The sequence below is a fragment of the Anoplopoma fimbria genome, chromosome 8 (assembly GCF_027596085.1).
Source record: "Anoplopoma fimbria isolate UVic2021 breed Golden Eagle Sablefish chromosome 8, Afim_UVic_2022, whole genome shotgun sequence".
Taxonomy (NCBI): domain Eukaryota; kingdom Metazoa; phylum Chordata; class Actinopteri; order Perciformes; family Anoplopomatidae; genus Anoplopoma; species Anoplopoma fimbria.
This window is the reverse complement of record NC_072456.1, coordinates 24,639,381-24,652,045: the sequence shown is the minus strand read 5'-3', so window position 1 is coordinate 24,652,045 and position 12,665 is coordinate 24,639,381. Positions and strand designations below refer to the sequence as shown.

Genomic DNA, 12,665 nt, shown 5'->3' with positions numbered 1-12,665 from the left:
GGCTTCATAGTTTAATTAATATTTATTTTTTTAAGCTGTATTATAAGAGATAAAATAGGATAATACTTTATTAGTAAGAAATGTGCAGGATTACAGGAGAAATAAGTAGAAAAACCAAGATCAAAACAATTATAATAAATAGTTATCCCACCGTAAAGGTATAATAAATAAATAAAATATGAATAGTTATCCCACAGTAAAGGAATAGCTAATAAATAAAAAAATATGAATAGTAATCCCACCGTAAAGGTATAATACATAAATAAAATAGGAATAGTTATCCCATCGTAAAGGTATAATACATAAATAAAAGATGATATTGTCGAACTGAATGGTTGTTAATATTGCACAGATATATTAATATATATATTGTCGAACTGAATTTTTTTTACAAAAGGCTTCATAGTTCAATTAATATATATTTTTTTAATCTGTATTATAAGAGATAAAATAGGATAATCCTTTATTAGTAAGAAATGTGCAGGATTACAGGAGAAATAAGTAGAAAAACCAAGATCAAAACAATTATAATAAATAGTTATCCCACCGTAAAGGTATAATAAATAAATAAAATATAGTTATCCCACAGTAAAGGTATAATAAATAAATAAAATATAGTTATCCCACAGTAAAGGTATAATAAATAAATAAAATATAGTTATCCCACCGTAAAGGTATAATACATAAATAAAATATAGTTATCCCACCGTAAAGGTATAATACATAAATAAAATATGAATAGTTATCCCACCGTAAAGGTATAATAAATAAAGAAAATATAGTTATCCCACAGTAAAGGAATATAATAAATAAAATAAAATCCCACCGTAAAGGTATAATACATAAATAAAATATAAATAGTTATCCCACCGTAAAGGTATAATACATAAATAAAATATAAATAGTTATCCCACCGTAAAGGTATAATACATAAATAAAATATAAATAGTTATCCCACCGTAAAGGTATAATAAATAAATATAAGTTATCCCATAAATAAATAAATAAATAGTTATCCCACGTAAAGGTATAATACATAAATAAAAAATATTGTCGAATATAATACATAAATAAAATATAAATAGTTATCCCATCGTTAAAGGTATAGTTATACATAAATATAATAAATAAATAAAATATAGTTATCCCATCGTAAAGGTATAATAAATAAATAAAATATAAATAGTTATCCCACCGTAAAGTATAATAATAAATAAAATATGAATATAATAAATAAATAAAATATGAATAGTTATCCCACAGTAAAGGTATAATAATAAATAAAATATGAATAGTTATCCCACAGTAAAGTAAAGGAATAGTTATAATAAATAAATAAAATATGAATAGTTATCCCACAGTAAAGGTATAATACATAAATAAAATATGAATAGTTATCCCACCGTAAAGGTATAATACATAAATAAAATATGAATAGTTATCCCACTGTAAAGGTATAATAAATAAATAAAATATAAATAGAGAGATTTATAATGCAATTAGTTACCACAGGTTCTTTTTGTGGTGTTTTTTTTATAGTTCAATTAATATTTTTTTTAATTCTGTATGTTAAGAGATAAAATAGGATAATCCTTTATTAGTAAGAAATGTGCAGGATTACAGGAGAAATAAGTAAGATCAAAACAATTATAATAAATAGTTATCCCACGTAAAGGTATAATAAATAAATAAAATATAGCTATCCCACAGTAAAGGAATATAATAAATAAATAAAAATAAATAGTTAATAAAGGTATAATACATAAATAAAATATAGTTATCCCACAGTAAAGGTATAATAAATAAATAAAATATAAATAGTTATCCCATCGTAAAGGTATAATACATAAATAAAAATAAATAGTTATCCCATCGTAAAGGTATAATACATAAATAAAATATAGTTATCCCACAGTAAAGGAATAATAAATATAAATAAAATAAATAGTTATCCCGTAAAGGTATAATAATAAATAAAATATAAAGGTAAAGGTATAATACATAAATAAAATATAAATAGTTATCCCATCGTAAAGGTATAATACATAAATAAAAAATATAGCAGTATATAATAAATAAATAAAATATGAATAGTTATCCCAGTAAAGTATAATAAATAAATAAAATATAGTTATCCCAATAAAGCTAATAAATAAATAAAATATAAATAGTTATCCCACTGTAAAGGTATAATAAATAAATAAAATATGAATAGTTATCCCACCGTAAAGGAATATAATAAATAAATAAAATATGAATAGTTATCCCATCCCGTAAAGGTAGTAAATAATAAATACATAAATAAAAGATGATATTAGTTAACTGAATGGTTGTTAATATTGCACAGATATATTAAAATATATAGTTTATTTTTTACAAAAGGCTTATACAATAAATAAATAAATATATATATTTTTTAATCTGTATTATAAGAGATAAAATAGGATAATCCTTTATTAGTAAGAAATGTGCAGGATTACAGGAGAAATAAGTAGAAAAACCAAGATCAAAACAATTATAATAAATAGTTATCCCACCGTAAAGGTATAATAAATAAATAAAATATAGTTATCCCATCGTAAAGGTATAATAAATAAATAAAATATAGTTATCCCATCGTAAAGGTATAATAAATAAATAAAATATAGTTATCCCACAGTAAAGGTATAATAAATAAATAAAATATAGTTATCCCACCGTATAATAAATAAATAAAATATAGTTATCCCACCGTAAAGGTATAATACATAAATAAAATATAGTTATCCCAGTAAAGGTATATAATAATAAATAAAATATGAATAGTTATCCCATCGTAAAGGTATAATAAATAAATAAAATATAAAAGTTATCCCACGTAAAAATAAATAAAAATAGTTATCCCATCGTAAAGGTATAATAAATAAATAAAATATAAATAGTTATCCCATCGTAAAGGTATAATAAATAAATAAAATATGAATAGTTATCCCATCGTAAAGGTATAATAAATAAATAAAATATGAATAGTTATCCCACGTAAAGGTATAATAAATAAAAAAATAGGAATAGTTATCCCACCGTAAAGGTAAATAAATAAATAAAATATGAATAGTTATCCCACGTAAAGGTAAAAAGGTATAATACATAAATAAAATATAAATAGTTATCCCACAGTAAAGGTATAATACATAAATAAAATATAAATAGTTATCCCACAGTAAAGGTATAATAAATAAATAAAATAGGAATAGTTATCCCACCGTAAAGGTATAATAAATAAATAAAAAAATAGGAATAGTTATCCCACCGTAAAGGTATAATAAATAAAAAAATATGAATAAAGGTATAATAATAAATAAAATATAGTTATCCCACCGTATAATACATAAATAAAATATAGTTATCCCACTGTAAAGGTATAATAAATAAAAAAAATATGAATAGTTATCCCACTGTAAAGGTATAATAAATAAATAAAATATAAATAGTTATCCCACTGTAAAGGTATAATAAATAAATAAAATATAAATAGTTAATCGTAAAGGTATAATACATAAATAAAATATAAATAGTTATCCCATCGTAAAGGTATAATACATAAATAAAATATAAATAGTTATCCCACAGTAAAGGTATAATACATAAATAAAATAGGAATAGTTATCCCACCGTAAAGGTATAATAAATAAATAAAATATAAATAGTTATCCCACCGTAAAGGTATAATACATAAATAAAATATAAATAGAATAAATAAATATGAATAGTTATCCTACCGTAAAGGTATAATGAATAAATAAATATGAATAGTTATCCCACAGTAAAGGTATAGCTAATAAATAAAAGAATATGAATAGTTATCCCACCGTAAAGGTATAATAAATACATAAATAAAAGATGATATTGTCGAACTGAATGGTTGTTAATATTGCACAGATTATTTATATTGCACAGCGTATAAATTCGATTTATATTGCACATAAATTAATAAATAAATAGGGGCTAAATTCTAATGTCAAAAATCAATAACTCTTAGAGTTTGAAGAATATGTTTTATGGCCTATATGTCTAATATCTTTCCCAAAAAATGTTCTTGTAATATTCTTTCACATTGCTATAGAAGTTTAAATAAGTTCCCATGCTACCATACTATTTAGTATGTCCTAATACATAGTTTGTCAAATGCAATTTCTGGCCTTTCTGACCGACAATCCTTTGCACAGCAGATATACTGTATGAGCAAGAGGGTCAAAGTTTAAAGGTGCCATGAAATGATGAAGTATGTCCAAATTGGAAGCATACTGCATGGGATAACACACACTTTGCAAGTGCAGCTGTAATATGTTCAAGTAAAAATAAATAGTATGCAATTTGGAACTTCTTCTTCTGAAAGTTGAGAACTTCTGTATTTTATTTTATTATCTTAATATGTGAAGTAAATTATTAAGTTTAAATTACTTAGGTGGAGTAAAAAGTTAAATATTTCCCTCTGAGATGTAGCGGAGTATTAAGTAGCATAAAATAGAATTTCTCAAGTGAGGTAGAAGTACCTTATATTCTACTTGAGTACAGTACTTGAGTATATGTACTTAGTTACATTGCACCACTGTTACTGACTGACCTCTCAGCTGTTGATTAACGATAAAAAGCAAACATCTGCATTGTGATGGTTGTTAATGTATCTGCAGCCTCGTAAAGTAAAGCTTTATCGAGATAAATAACACAAAACAAGTTAATGTTATTTGTGTTTTGGGTATTTTTTTAGCCGATTCAAGAATCTACATTTTAGGGTAATATTTGGGAATTTGTTCATAAAGGAGCAATAAAGGAAATTAAGCTGACTCTGCAAGGTGGAACTGATTGTCAGTATTTAAATAGAAATTCCACCATGTGATGCAACGGTGGTACTCTACACACTCACATCCATCCCCCCCCCATCTCCTGAATAAACAGTCACACACGCACACACAAACAAGAACAATGAGCGCGAGGCAGATGTGTGGAGTAAAAAAGGGCAGAGTGTTTATTGGTTCTCAGTCTTCACACCGGGGAGCGCATCACTCAGCGGTGAGGTCACAGCGCTCGCCACAGTCATGACACGGGCGGACAGAGACAGACAGACAGACACACACACACGCACACACACACACACACACACAAAGAGAGCCAGGTTAAAGGGCGTGAAGGTCAAAGGTCATTTAAACATCACCCTCGAATGATGCCAGTCCAGATTCACATTGATTTTCACACACGAAACACTTCCTCTGGTCGAAACCTTCACCTCAACTGTTAAACAAGTTGTCTTGAGCATTAAAAAAAGAATGAAATCAGAAGACAAAAACAGTTAATACAGGGCGAGTTGTGCATTTGTTGACAGTGTGGTAAATTTAAAGGAAACAACATGAACGCTTATCACAGACAGAAGAGATTTTTCAAGCATCAAGTTTCTTTGTAATAACCGGAAAAAGATCTCGGACTTGATTTGAACTTTCCGCTCTCATCCCAAAATAGATGATGGCGGAGGTCGATCCAAGAAATGAGTCGGCTCAAACCACAAAACATCCCCAAAATGAAACATGTGTTTCCATTATTTTGACCAAACACTGTACAGAAATCATCATAACAAAAAAACAAAAAAAAGACAATTTGTGTAAACTCCGGTTACAGAGAGGGGAAAAAACGTCACAAAAAGCGTTCAACATGATCTGGGTAATTCTCCATGGGAAAGAATGTTAAACCCAAATTGATTTAAATAAACCTTCCAAGATTCCTTCAAAAGGTCTGGTAGGGTTTAAAACTCGGAACTCAGGAAACCACATCATCTCTATTATCAGATGAAACAAATAGAAAGAAGGGAAATGTGATTTGGATGCTGACTACATTGGGTTTGTTTACATCCCAGCTCATTCCGTTTACAATCCTCTTTTTTGAGACAGCATTCATTCTTGTTTAATGGACAGTTTGCCCCCAAATATAAAAAACAAACAAAAAATGTTCTCCTATTGTTCTATTTATCAATTTAGATTGTTCTGATGCGAGTTGCTGAACGTTGGATGTATCGGCCTTGGAGAGGTCTGTCTGCTCTCCAGTATAATGGGGCTTGATGCGCCAAAAATCAAATACAGTTGAAAACCTCCTCAGCATTATCTCTTTCCAGAAATCATGACCCGGTTACTGAAGATAATCAACAGACCTTGTTGTGAGCAGTTTCATGCGGGAACTACTTTCTTTGTACCGAACAACACCCTCCTCTAACGGCCCGAGATGTAAACATTAATGGCGTCCTTCTCGGCTGAGCAAGCTCAGTGATGCTACGTGAGCCAACAGTACTGACACACACTGGTACAGATGCATGTTTTCTTTCTGTTTGGTGTTTAAGTTGGCAGGTGTAGTTTGGTAGAAAGAAAATAGTCCCTGCATGAAACTGCTCACAACAAGCTCTGTGCATTATCTTAAGTAACTTGGTCACGATTCTTGAAAAGAGACATCGGTGTTGAGTTTTTCTAATGTTTTTCTTAGACCACATAGTCCCATCATGTCAACCAATATCTCTCACACAAAAACAATCGAGATTCATAAATGGCATAAACAGGAAAGAGGAAGAATCTGTTCTTTTGATTTCGGGGTGAACTGTCCCTTTAACTGCACTAATATGTTAATATATTGCAAATGACAGAAGGTTCAGCTCCACCATCTGTCGACATACACAGGTAAACATCCTCTAACCCCCCCCCCCCCCCACCTAAACTCGGTCTGACCCATTTCATTCACAGACCCTCTTTGCACCTCGGCCAACCTATCGGACTCAAACACCAGCGATGATCGGCCTCCATAGTGCTTCAGAAACCGCCTCTGCTCTCGTTGTGCAGCGATTTGTCTTTTTTTTATGAAAAATACAGAAGTATTCACAGGCACAGGAATGCATCCACATGCCCGTCTTTGGCTTCCTCATTCATTCGTTCACAGGTTCATCCTCTACCATCTCCTCTTTAGTCAACTCTTTACGGGCACTTCACTGTCTTTTGTCTCACTTTCGTTGTTGTTTTTCTGACCTATAAAGCTGATTTGTTGACTTGTACATTGTGTTGAGGGCAGTTTGAAGCACATCAGAGAGGATCCAGCTGTGCGAGTACGGATATGTTCACCTTCTCCATCCCATAACGCCTTATAAACACCCTCAAACTAACTGAGCTCAAAACACCAGCGTTTGTTTCTACACACTGTAACACTAAGGGTTCTACAGCACATGTGGAGCGTTGAAGGGATGGTGATTGTGGGGCAAAAGATTGCGTAAACATACAATGTAAACAAGCCGTTTATATTCAAATAAAAAAAAGGATTAGAATTTGATGATTATAGCTGGGCGAAAAAAAGCTTCCCATCATTGTCATCTCCATCATCCGGATCACGTTTGTTCATTCGGATGCAATTTCTGCTCACGACGAAGAAACACAACAGCAGTTTGTGGCACCGTGAAAACATCTGCACTGATTTTCCTCTTCTTAACGTTTCGTCAACCTGAAGAAAAATACGGTGACGTTACATCACTTGGCACTAATTTATAACCAAGGTGCTTATTCCAAATCAGACGTAAGGGCCTAACAATGTTTGAAACACTAAGGGGGCAAAAAACAAAAAATACGTACAAGATTCAAAAGAAAAACACAAAAACAAATGTAACATTCAAATGTAACAGACAAAACTACACAGATGTGCGATTGTTTACTAAACGGTAATACTGTGAAATGCACCTCCCCCCCCCAAAAAGGACAAAAAACAACAACTAACAACACAAAACATAAACATATTTAAAGTAGACTCTGCATGGCTCCATGTAGCTCTGGATGTCTGCTCCAGACCAGAGGCTCCGCCCACAACGAGCAACAAGAAGAAGAGATAAAAATCATGGATTGGGAGTTCTTGTCGCTCTCTTCTCTTGGGACTCTTTCACAGTTTCAAGTCTTTTAGTGTTTAGTGTTTTTGTGTGTGTGTGAGAGAGAGTTTGGTGAAACAGCAGACAACACTTGGAGGAAAAAAAAAACAAAAACAGGTTTGTACAAAATAAAAAAGGATGAACTCTCGTCTACCGAACCATGAACACGTCTTAGCTTAGACTCTGGAGCGATCGTACCTTTTGAGGAACACAGACAAGATGCTCTCCCACCTCCACCCCTCCTCAGCCAACGTAGATATACTAACACACACACACACATACGTACAGAACGTTCAGCGAGTATATGAGGAAAGAAAGAGGGAGGGGGTGAGAGTTCTGTAATAAAATGGAAGTGTGGGAATTGTTTCTGCTGGAATCGATTGCGAATCAGAGCCCTTAACGTTTACGCCATCAAATATATGTGTGTGTGTGTGTGTGTGTGTGTGTGCGTGTGTGTGTGTGTGTGTGTGTGTGTGTGTGTGTGTGTGTGTGTGTGTGTGTGCCGTGGTTTTTGTCTAAATAAGTCGGTGACTCCAAGCCCGACACAAGTGAACGAAAAGTGAACGAAAGTAAAGTAAAAAAAGTTGTATTTTTTTTTTTTAACCCTCCAGAGTCCAAACGGGTTAGTCCGGTGTGAGTGTGCGTCATGTGATTGTGTGTGACGATTAAAAGACAGAGATCTTGCGTTTGAGCAAAGTGGGGACACAAATAAAAAGTAGATGACCCCCTTTAAAAAAACCAAAAACAACACAGAGAGGAGAGGATTCTTTCTGTCCGATGGAGGACAGTCTGTCTGGGAGAGAGAGGAGAGGAGAGGAGAGGAGAGGAGAGGAGGGGGAGAGGAGAGGGGAGGGAGGGGAGGGGGGGAGGGGAGAGGAGAGGAGAGGAGAGGAGAGGAGAGGGGAGGAGGGGAGAGGGGAGGAGAGGAGAGGAGAGGAGAGGAGGAGGAGAGGAGAGGAGAGGAGAGGAGGGGAGAGGGAGGGGAGGGAGGAGAGGAGAGGAGGGGGGGGAGGAGAGGAGAGGGGAGGAGGGGAGAGGAGGGAGGGAGGGGGAGGAGAGGGAGGGGGGAGGGGGAGGGGAGGGAGGGGAGAGGGAGAGGAGAGGAGGAGGGGGAGGGAGGAGGAGAGGGGAGGAGGGGAGGGGAGAGGGAGAGGAGAGGAGAGGGAGAGGGGAGGAGAGGAGAGGGGAGAGGAGAGAGGAGAGGAGAGGGGGGAGGGAGGGGAGAGGAGAGGGGAGAGGGAGAGGAGAGGAGGGGAGGAGGAGGAGGAGAGGGAGAGGAGAGGAGAGGAGGGGATGTCTCCAACGAAGTGCTGGACAGCAAAAAAACTAAAAGAGAGCGAATGGGAGACGAGAGCAGTGGTGCAGGTCCTTGTTCAGTAGTCAGTACGAGAGGGAGAAACAGTCACTTCCATAAACACGAAGTGCTGGACACAAAAAAAACTAAAAGAGAGCGAATGGGAGACGAGAGCAGTGGTGCAGGTCCTTGTTCAGTAGTCAGTACACACACGAAACAGTCACTTCCATAAACACACACACACACGTGCACACACACACGCACACACACACACGCACACACACACACACACACACACACACACGCACACGCACACACACGCACACAGGGTACTCTGGTTAAGGCAGTGGTGGCAGGTGAGGCTGCAGTGGGGCCGGGGCAAGAATCGGAGAATCGGCGGTCAGGGCTCATGGCAGTGAAAGCTCCCACTACTGATACAACACTCCTCATCCTCCTCCTCCTCATCATCATCATCTTCCTCCTCTTCTTCGTCGTCTGTTTCATCATCATCTCCCTCTCTCTCCCGCTCTCTCTCTCTCTCTCTCGTCTTCGCTCAGTCACACTCCTCAGCGTCGGTCACTCGAATGACATCAGGTTGGCTGGCACCTGGAGGGAAACAAAGGTGGTGTTTGTGTTAAATGAGGTTAAAATGACTCATTATTAGGTCCTTTTTTGGTCAGTGAAGAAGTTACATTGATTTAAGCTGTGTTTTATGCTATTTCAATACTGAAATGATTGTCAGTCTGTTCTGGAAATGTTTAAATAAACAAACTGTGGCAAGAAAAGTGTAGATTTATATTGATATTATCTGTAATTTGACCCTCTAGTCGAAACACGTATTTGTTATTCGTTTTATTTGAAGTTCAACAGAGTATTTCCTAACTAATGCATTGTTTTACATTCATAATCTAAAGTTTGCTAATGTTCAACCTCACTTTCATGTTGAAAGAAAGAAATGGGACTTTATTTAAAGACAATACTTTAGCAAAAACAAAAACCTATGAAAACTGTGAGACTGTGGTCCAAATGTAATGTTCTGAACCCCAAGTTTTTTCCTTAATTAGCTCTTATATTTATATATATTTACCTATGTATCTGTTTAATTTCAAATAAAAACTGTTAATTTGCATTATTGTATTGTTAACTGACTTTAAATAAAAACATCGAACAATAATTATCCATGTGTGTGTGTGTGTGTGTGTGTGTGTGTGTGTGTGTGTGTGTGTGTGTGTGTGTGTGTGTGTACCTGTTGTCTGTTGCTCTGACAGGCAGCACTCAGATGTTTGAACCACAGCAAAGCGTTCATCCTGTTCCCCGCTTGGTACTTGTAGGTGTTACCTAGGCAACGGAGACAAACAAGAGTGAGATGCCAAGCTTCTAGTTTTCCACCAAAAAAAAAAAAAAAAAAACTCAGTGGAAAAAAAAAATGGCAGAAACCTCACTTGACTTTGGCTCGCATGGTCAAATAAAAACAGAGTCGCAGTGGAAGAGTTCAGGTCGGAGGTGTGTCAGTGTGTGTGTGTGTGTGTGTGTGTGTGTGTGTGTGTGTGTGTGTGTGTGTGTGTGTGTGTGTGTGTGTGTACAGGTGATGTCATCTTTTAAGCCAAACTCCGCTGACCCAGTTCACATTTTTCCTGCAGAGCTGACTGCTTGCTCGTGCGAGTCATTTCTGTTTAGCTTCTCCTTTCGTTTCTGTGTGTGTGTGTGTGTGTGTGTGTGTGTGTGTGTGTGTGTGTGTGTGTGTGTGTGTGTGTGTGTGTGTTATGTTTGTGTGTGTGTGTGTGTGTGTGTGTGTGTGTGTGTGTGTGTGTGTGTCTCACCTTGCTCGGAGTCCGTCAGCAAGAAGACGTCGGGATGCTCGGGGTCGTCGGCCATCATGGCCATCAGACCCACCACACACACGCTCTTACTGGCCGTGGACTTGAACTGGGCAGAAGGACGAGTGGAAACAGGAGTTTAATTTTTATTTCCCGTATTGACTCTGTGGTCTATTATTCAAGAAGAAGACGAAATGTTCACACAGGCTTTGTGTGCGTAGCCTACATGTGCCCTCCACAAGGTTCTCATTTGCCTGTGAGTGACACACAGGACTGCAGTGATGTCATTGGTCTCATTATTCAATGAGTGCTACCATCTGTCTGTCCCTCCGCTGCTACCCACTCCGTCCAGTGCACCCCCCCACTCCACCCCCCCCACACACACACACACTGTTTTCTTCCCTCCTCTGAGCTCCTGTACAGTTTCAGTAAATGTTCCTGTCAAAGTGATGAAGTCCAAACACTCTCACACAAACACACGCAAAGCCAGATGCACTAAACATGCTCCACTGATTTATTATTTAAAATCATGCCAAAACTATATCAAAAATCTGTAATCTTATCTCTTTGCATTACTTTGGCATGATTTCCATTTTCCTACGCATATAAAGTAAAAAAACACACACACTCACTAAGGAGAATCATGAAGTATGTTAACATGAGTTCATTCTGTAATCAAACTTTCTAAGCGAGTAGGTAATGGCTATCATGTGTCGTCATCTTGTAAAACAGAATGTGTTTTGTGGCAATTCAGTAAATTTACTCTGTTTTCTATCAACAACTTCGGTTCACACGGAAGAAATCTGAGGCTTTCAGATGTCTCACTGCAGTTTTGTGCCATCAGTTATTGTCCTATCGCCTGCCGAAACAAACAAACAAACATCTGGAATCTCTTTCATCTGCTGCAGAAATAGACAAGAGGATGGGGAAGGTTTGTGGGACTTACATGTTTTCTCTCGGTGGCCTTCAGGGACTTGGCAGGGTAGTAGTAGAGGTGTGCTCCGCAAAGAGCCACCCAGTATTTGGTCCATGACGCCACCTGGAGACACAAAATGGTGAAATCAGCATCCACTTCAGCCTGATTGAGTCAATGAAATGCTTCAGTATGTTCTAGAGTAAACATTTTGTTGTGTTCAGAGACCGAGAGATGAATCACAGTAGAGAACACTCCGAGTGGTTTTGGGGAAACTGAAAGTCCTCGCTTGTCTACGTTTCCCTGGATGGCCGGAGAATAATTGAGCAAAATTTGCATCTTGTTCCGTAAACACTTCAGAAAGCTTCAGAGACGAAAGGCCCACCAAACCGACATCAAAGAACGAGCGGCGCCAGTGTCTTGGCTGAAGAAGTTGCACTCAAACACACCGCAGAGAGTCTATCCAACGGCCAACTACTTCTGAATCTGCATGAGAGGGAGTAACTCTCCAGACCAGCAGGTGGCAGTAGTCTGTATTCGTCATACAAGAAGGAAAAATCGGAAGACCTAGTACTTTGGATATGTACAAACTGCTGTTATGACTCATACATGGAAAAAAAGCAGCATTTGTCTTCAATTTTCAAGTCACGCTCAATACTTGTGTCGTTGTCAAAATTCTTGTGTATTGGAATAACCAGATGAAAATGAAAAATGAGAAGAGCCTCC

General features: G+C 36.2%; 1 protein-coding gene across 3 annotated transcripts in view; it reads right to left on the bottom strand.

Annotated features, from left to right (window-relative positions):
* Positions 1 to 9,504: 9,504 nt before the first annotated feature.
* Positions 9,505 to 12,665, bottom strand: part of ralgps2 (Ral GEF with PH domain and SH3 binding motif 2) — a 76,910-nt gene continuing 73,749 nt past the window's right edge. For all 3 annotated transcript variants that reach the window (XM_054603334.1, XM_054603336.1, XM_054603335.1), the window contains 4 exons: positions 11,973 to 12,065; positions 11,030 to 11,135; positions 10,456 to 10,547; positions 9,505 to 9,815 (listed from right to left, as the gene is read on the bottom strand). In XM_054603334.1, the coding sequence (XP_054459309.1) occupies positions 9,786 to 9,815; positions 10,456 to 10,547; positions 11,030 to 11,135; positions 11,973 to 12,065 (321 nt within the window). In that variant the 3' untranslated portion in view covers positions 9,505 to 9,785. The remainder of the gene's footprint in view (positions 9,816 to 10,455; positions 10,548 to 11,029; positions 11,136 to 11,972; positions 12,066 to 12,665) is intronic.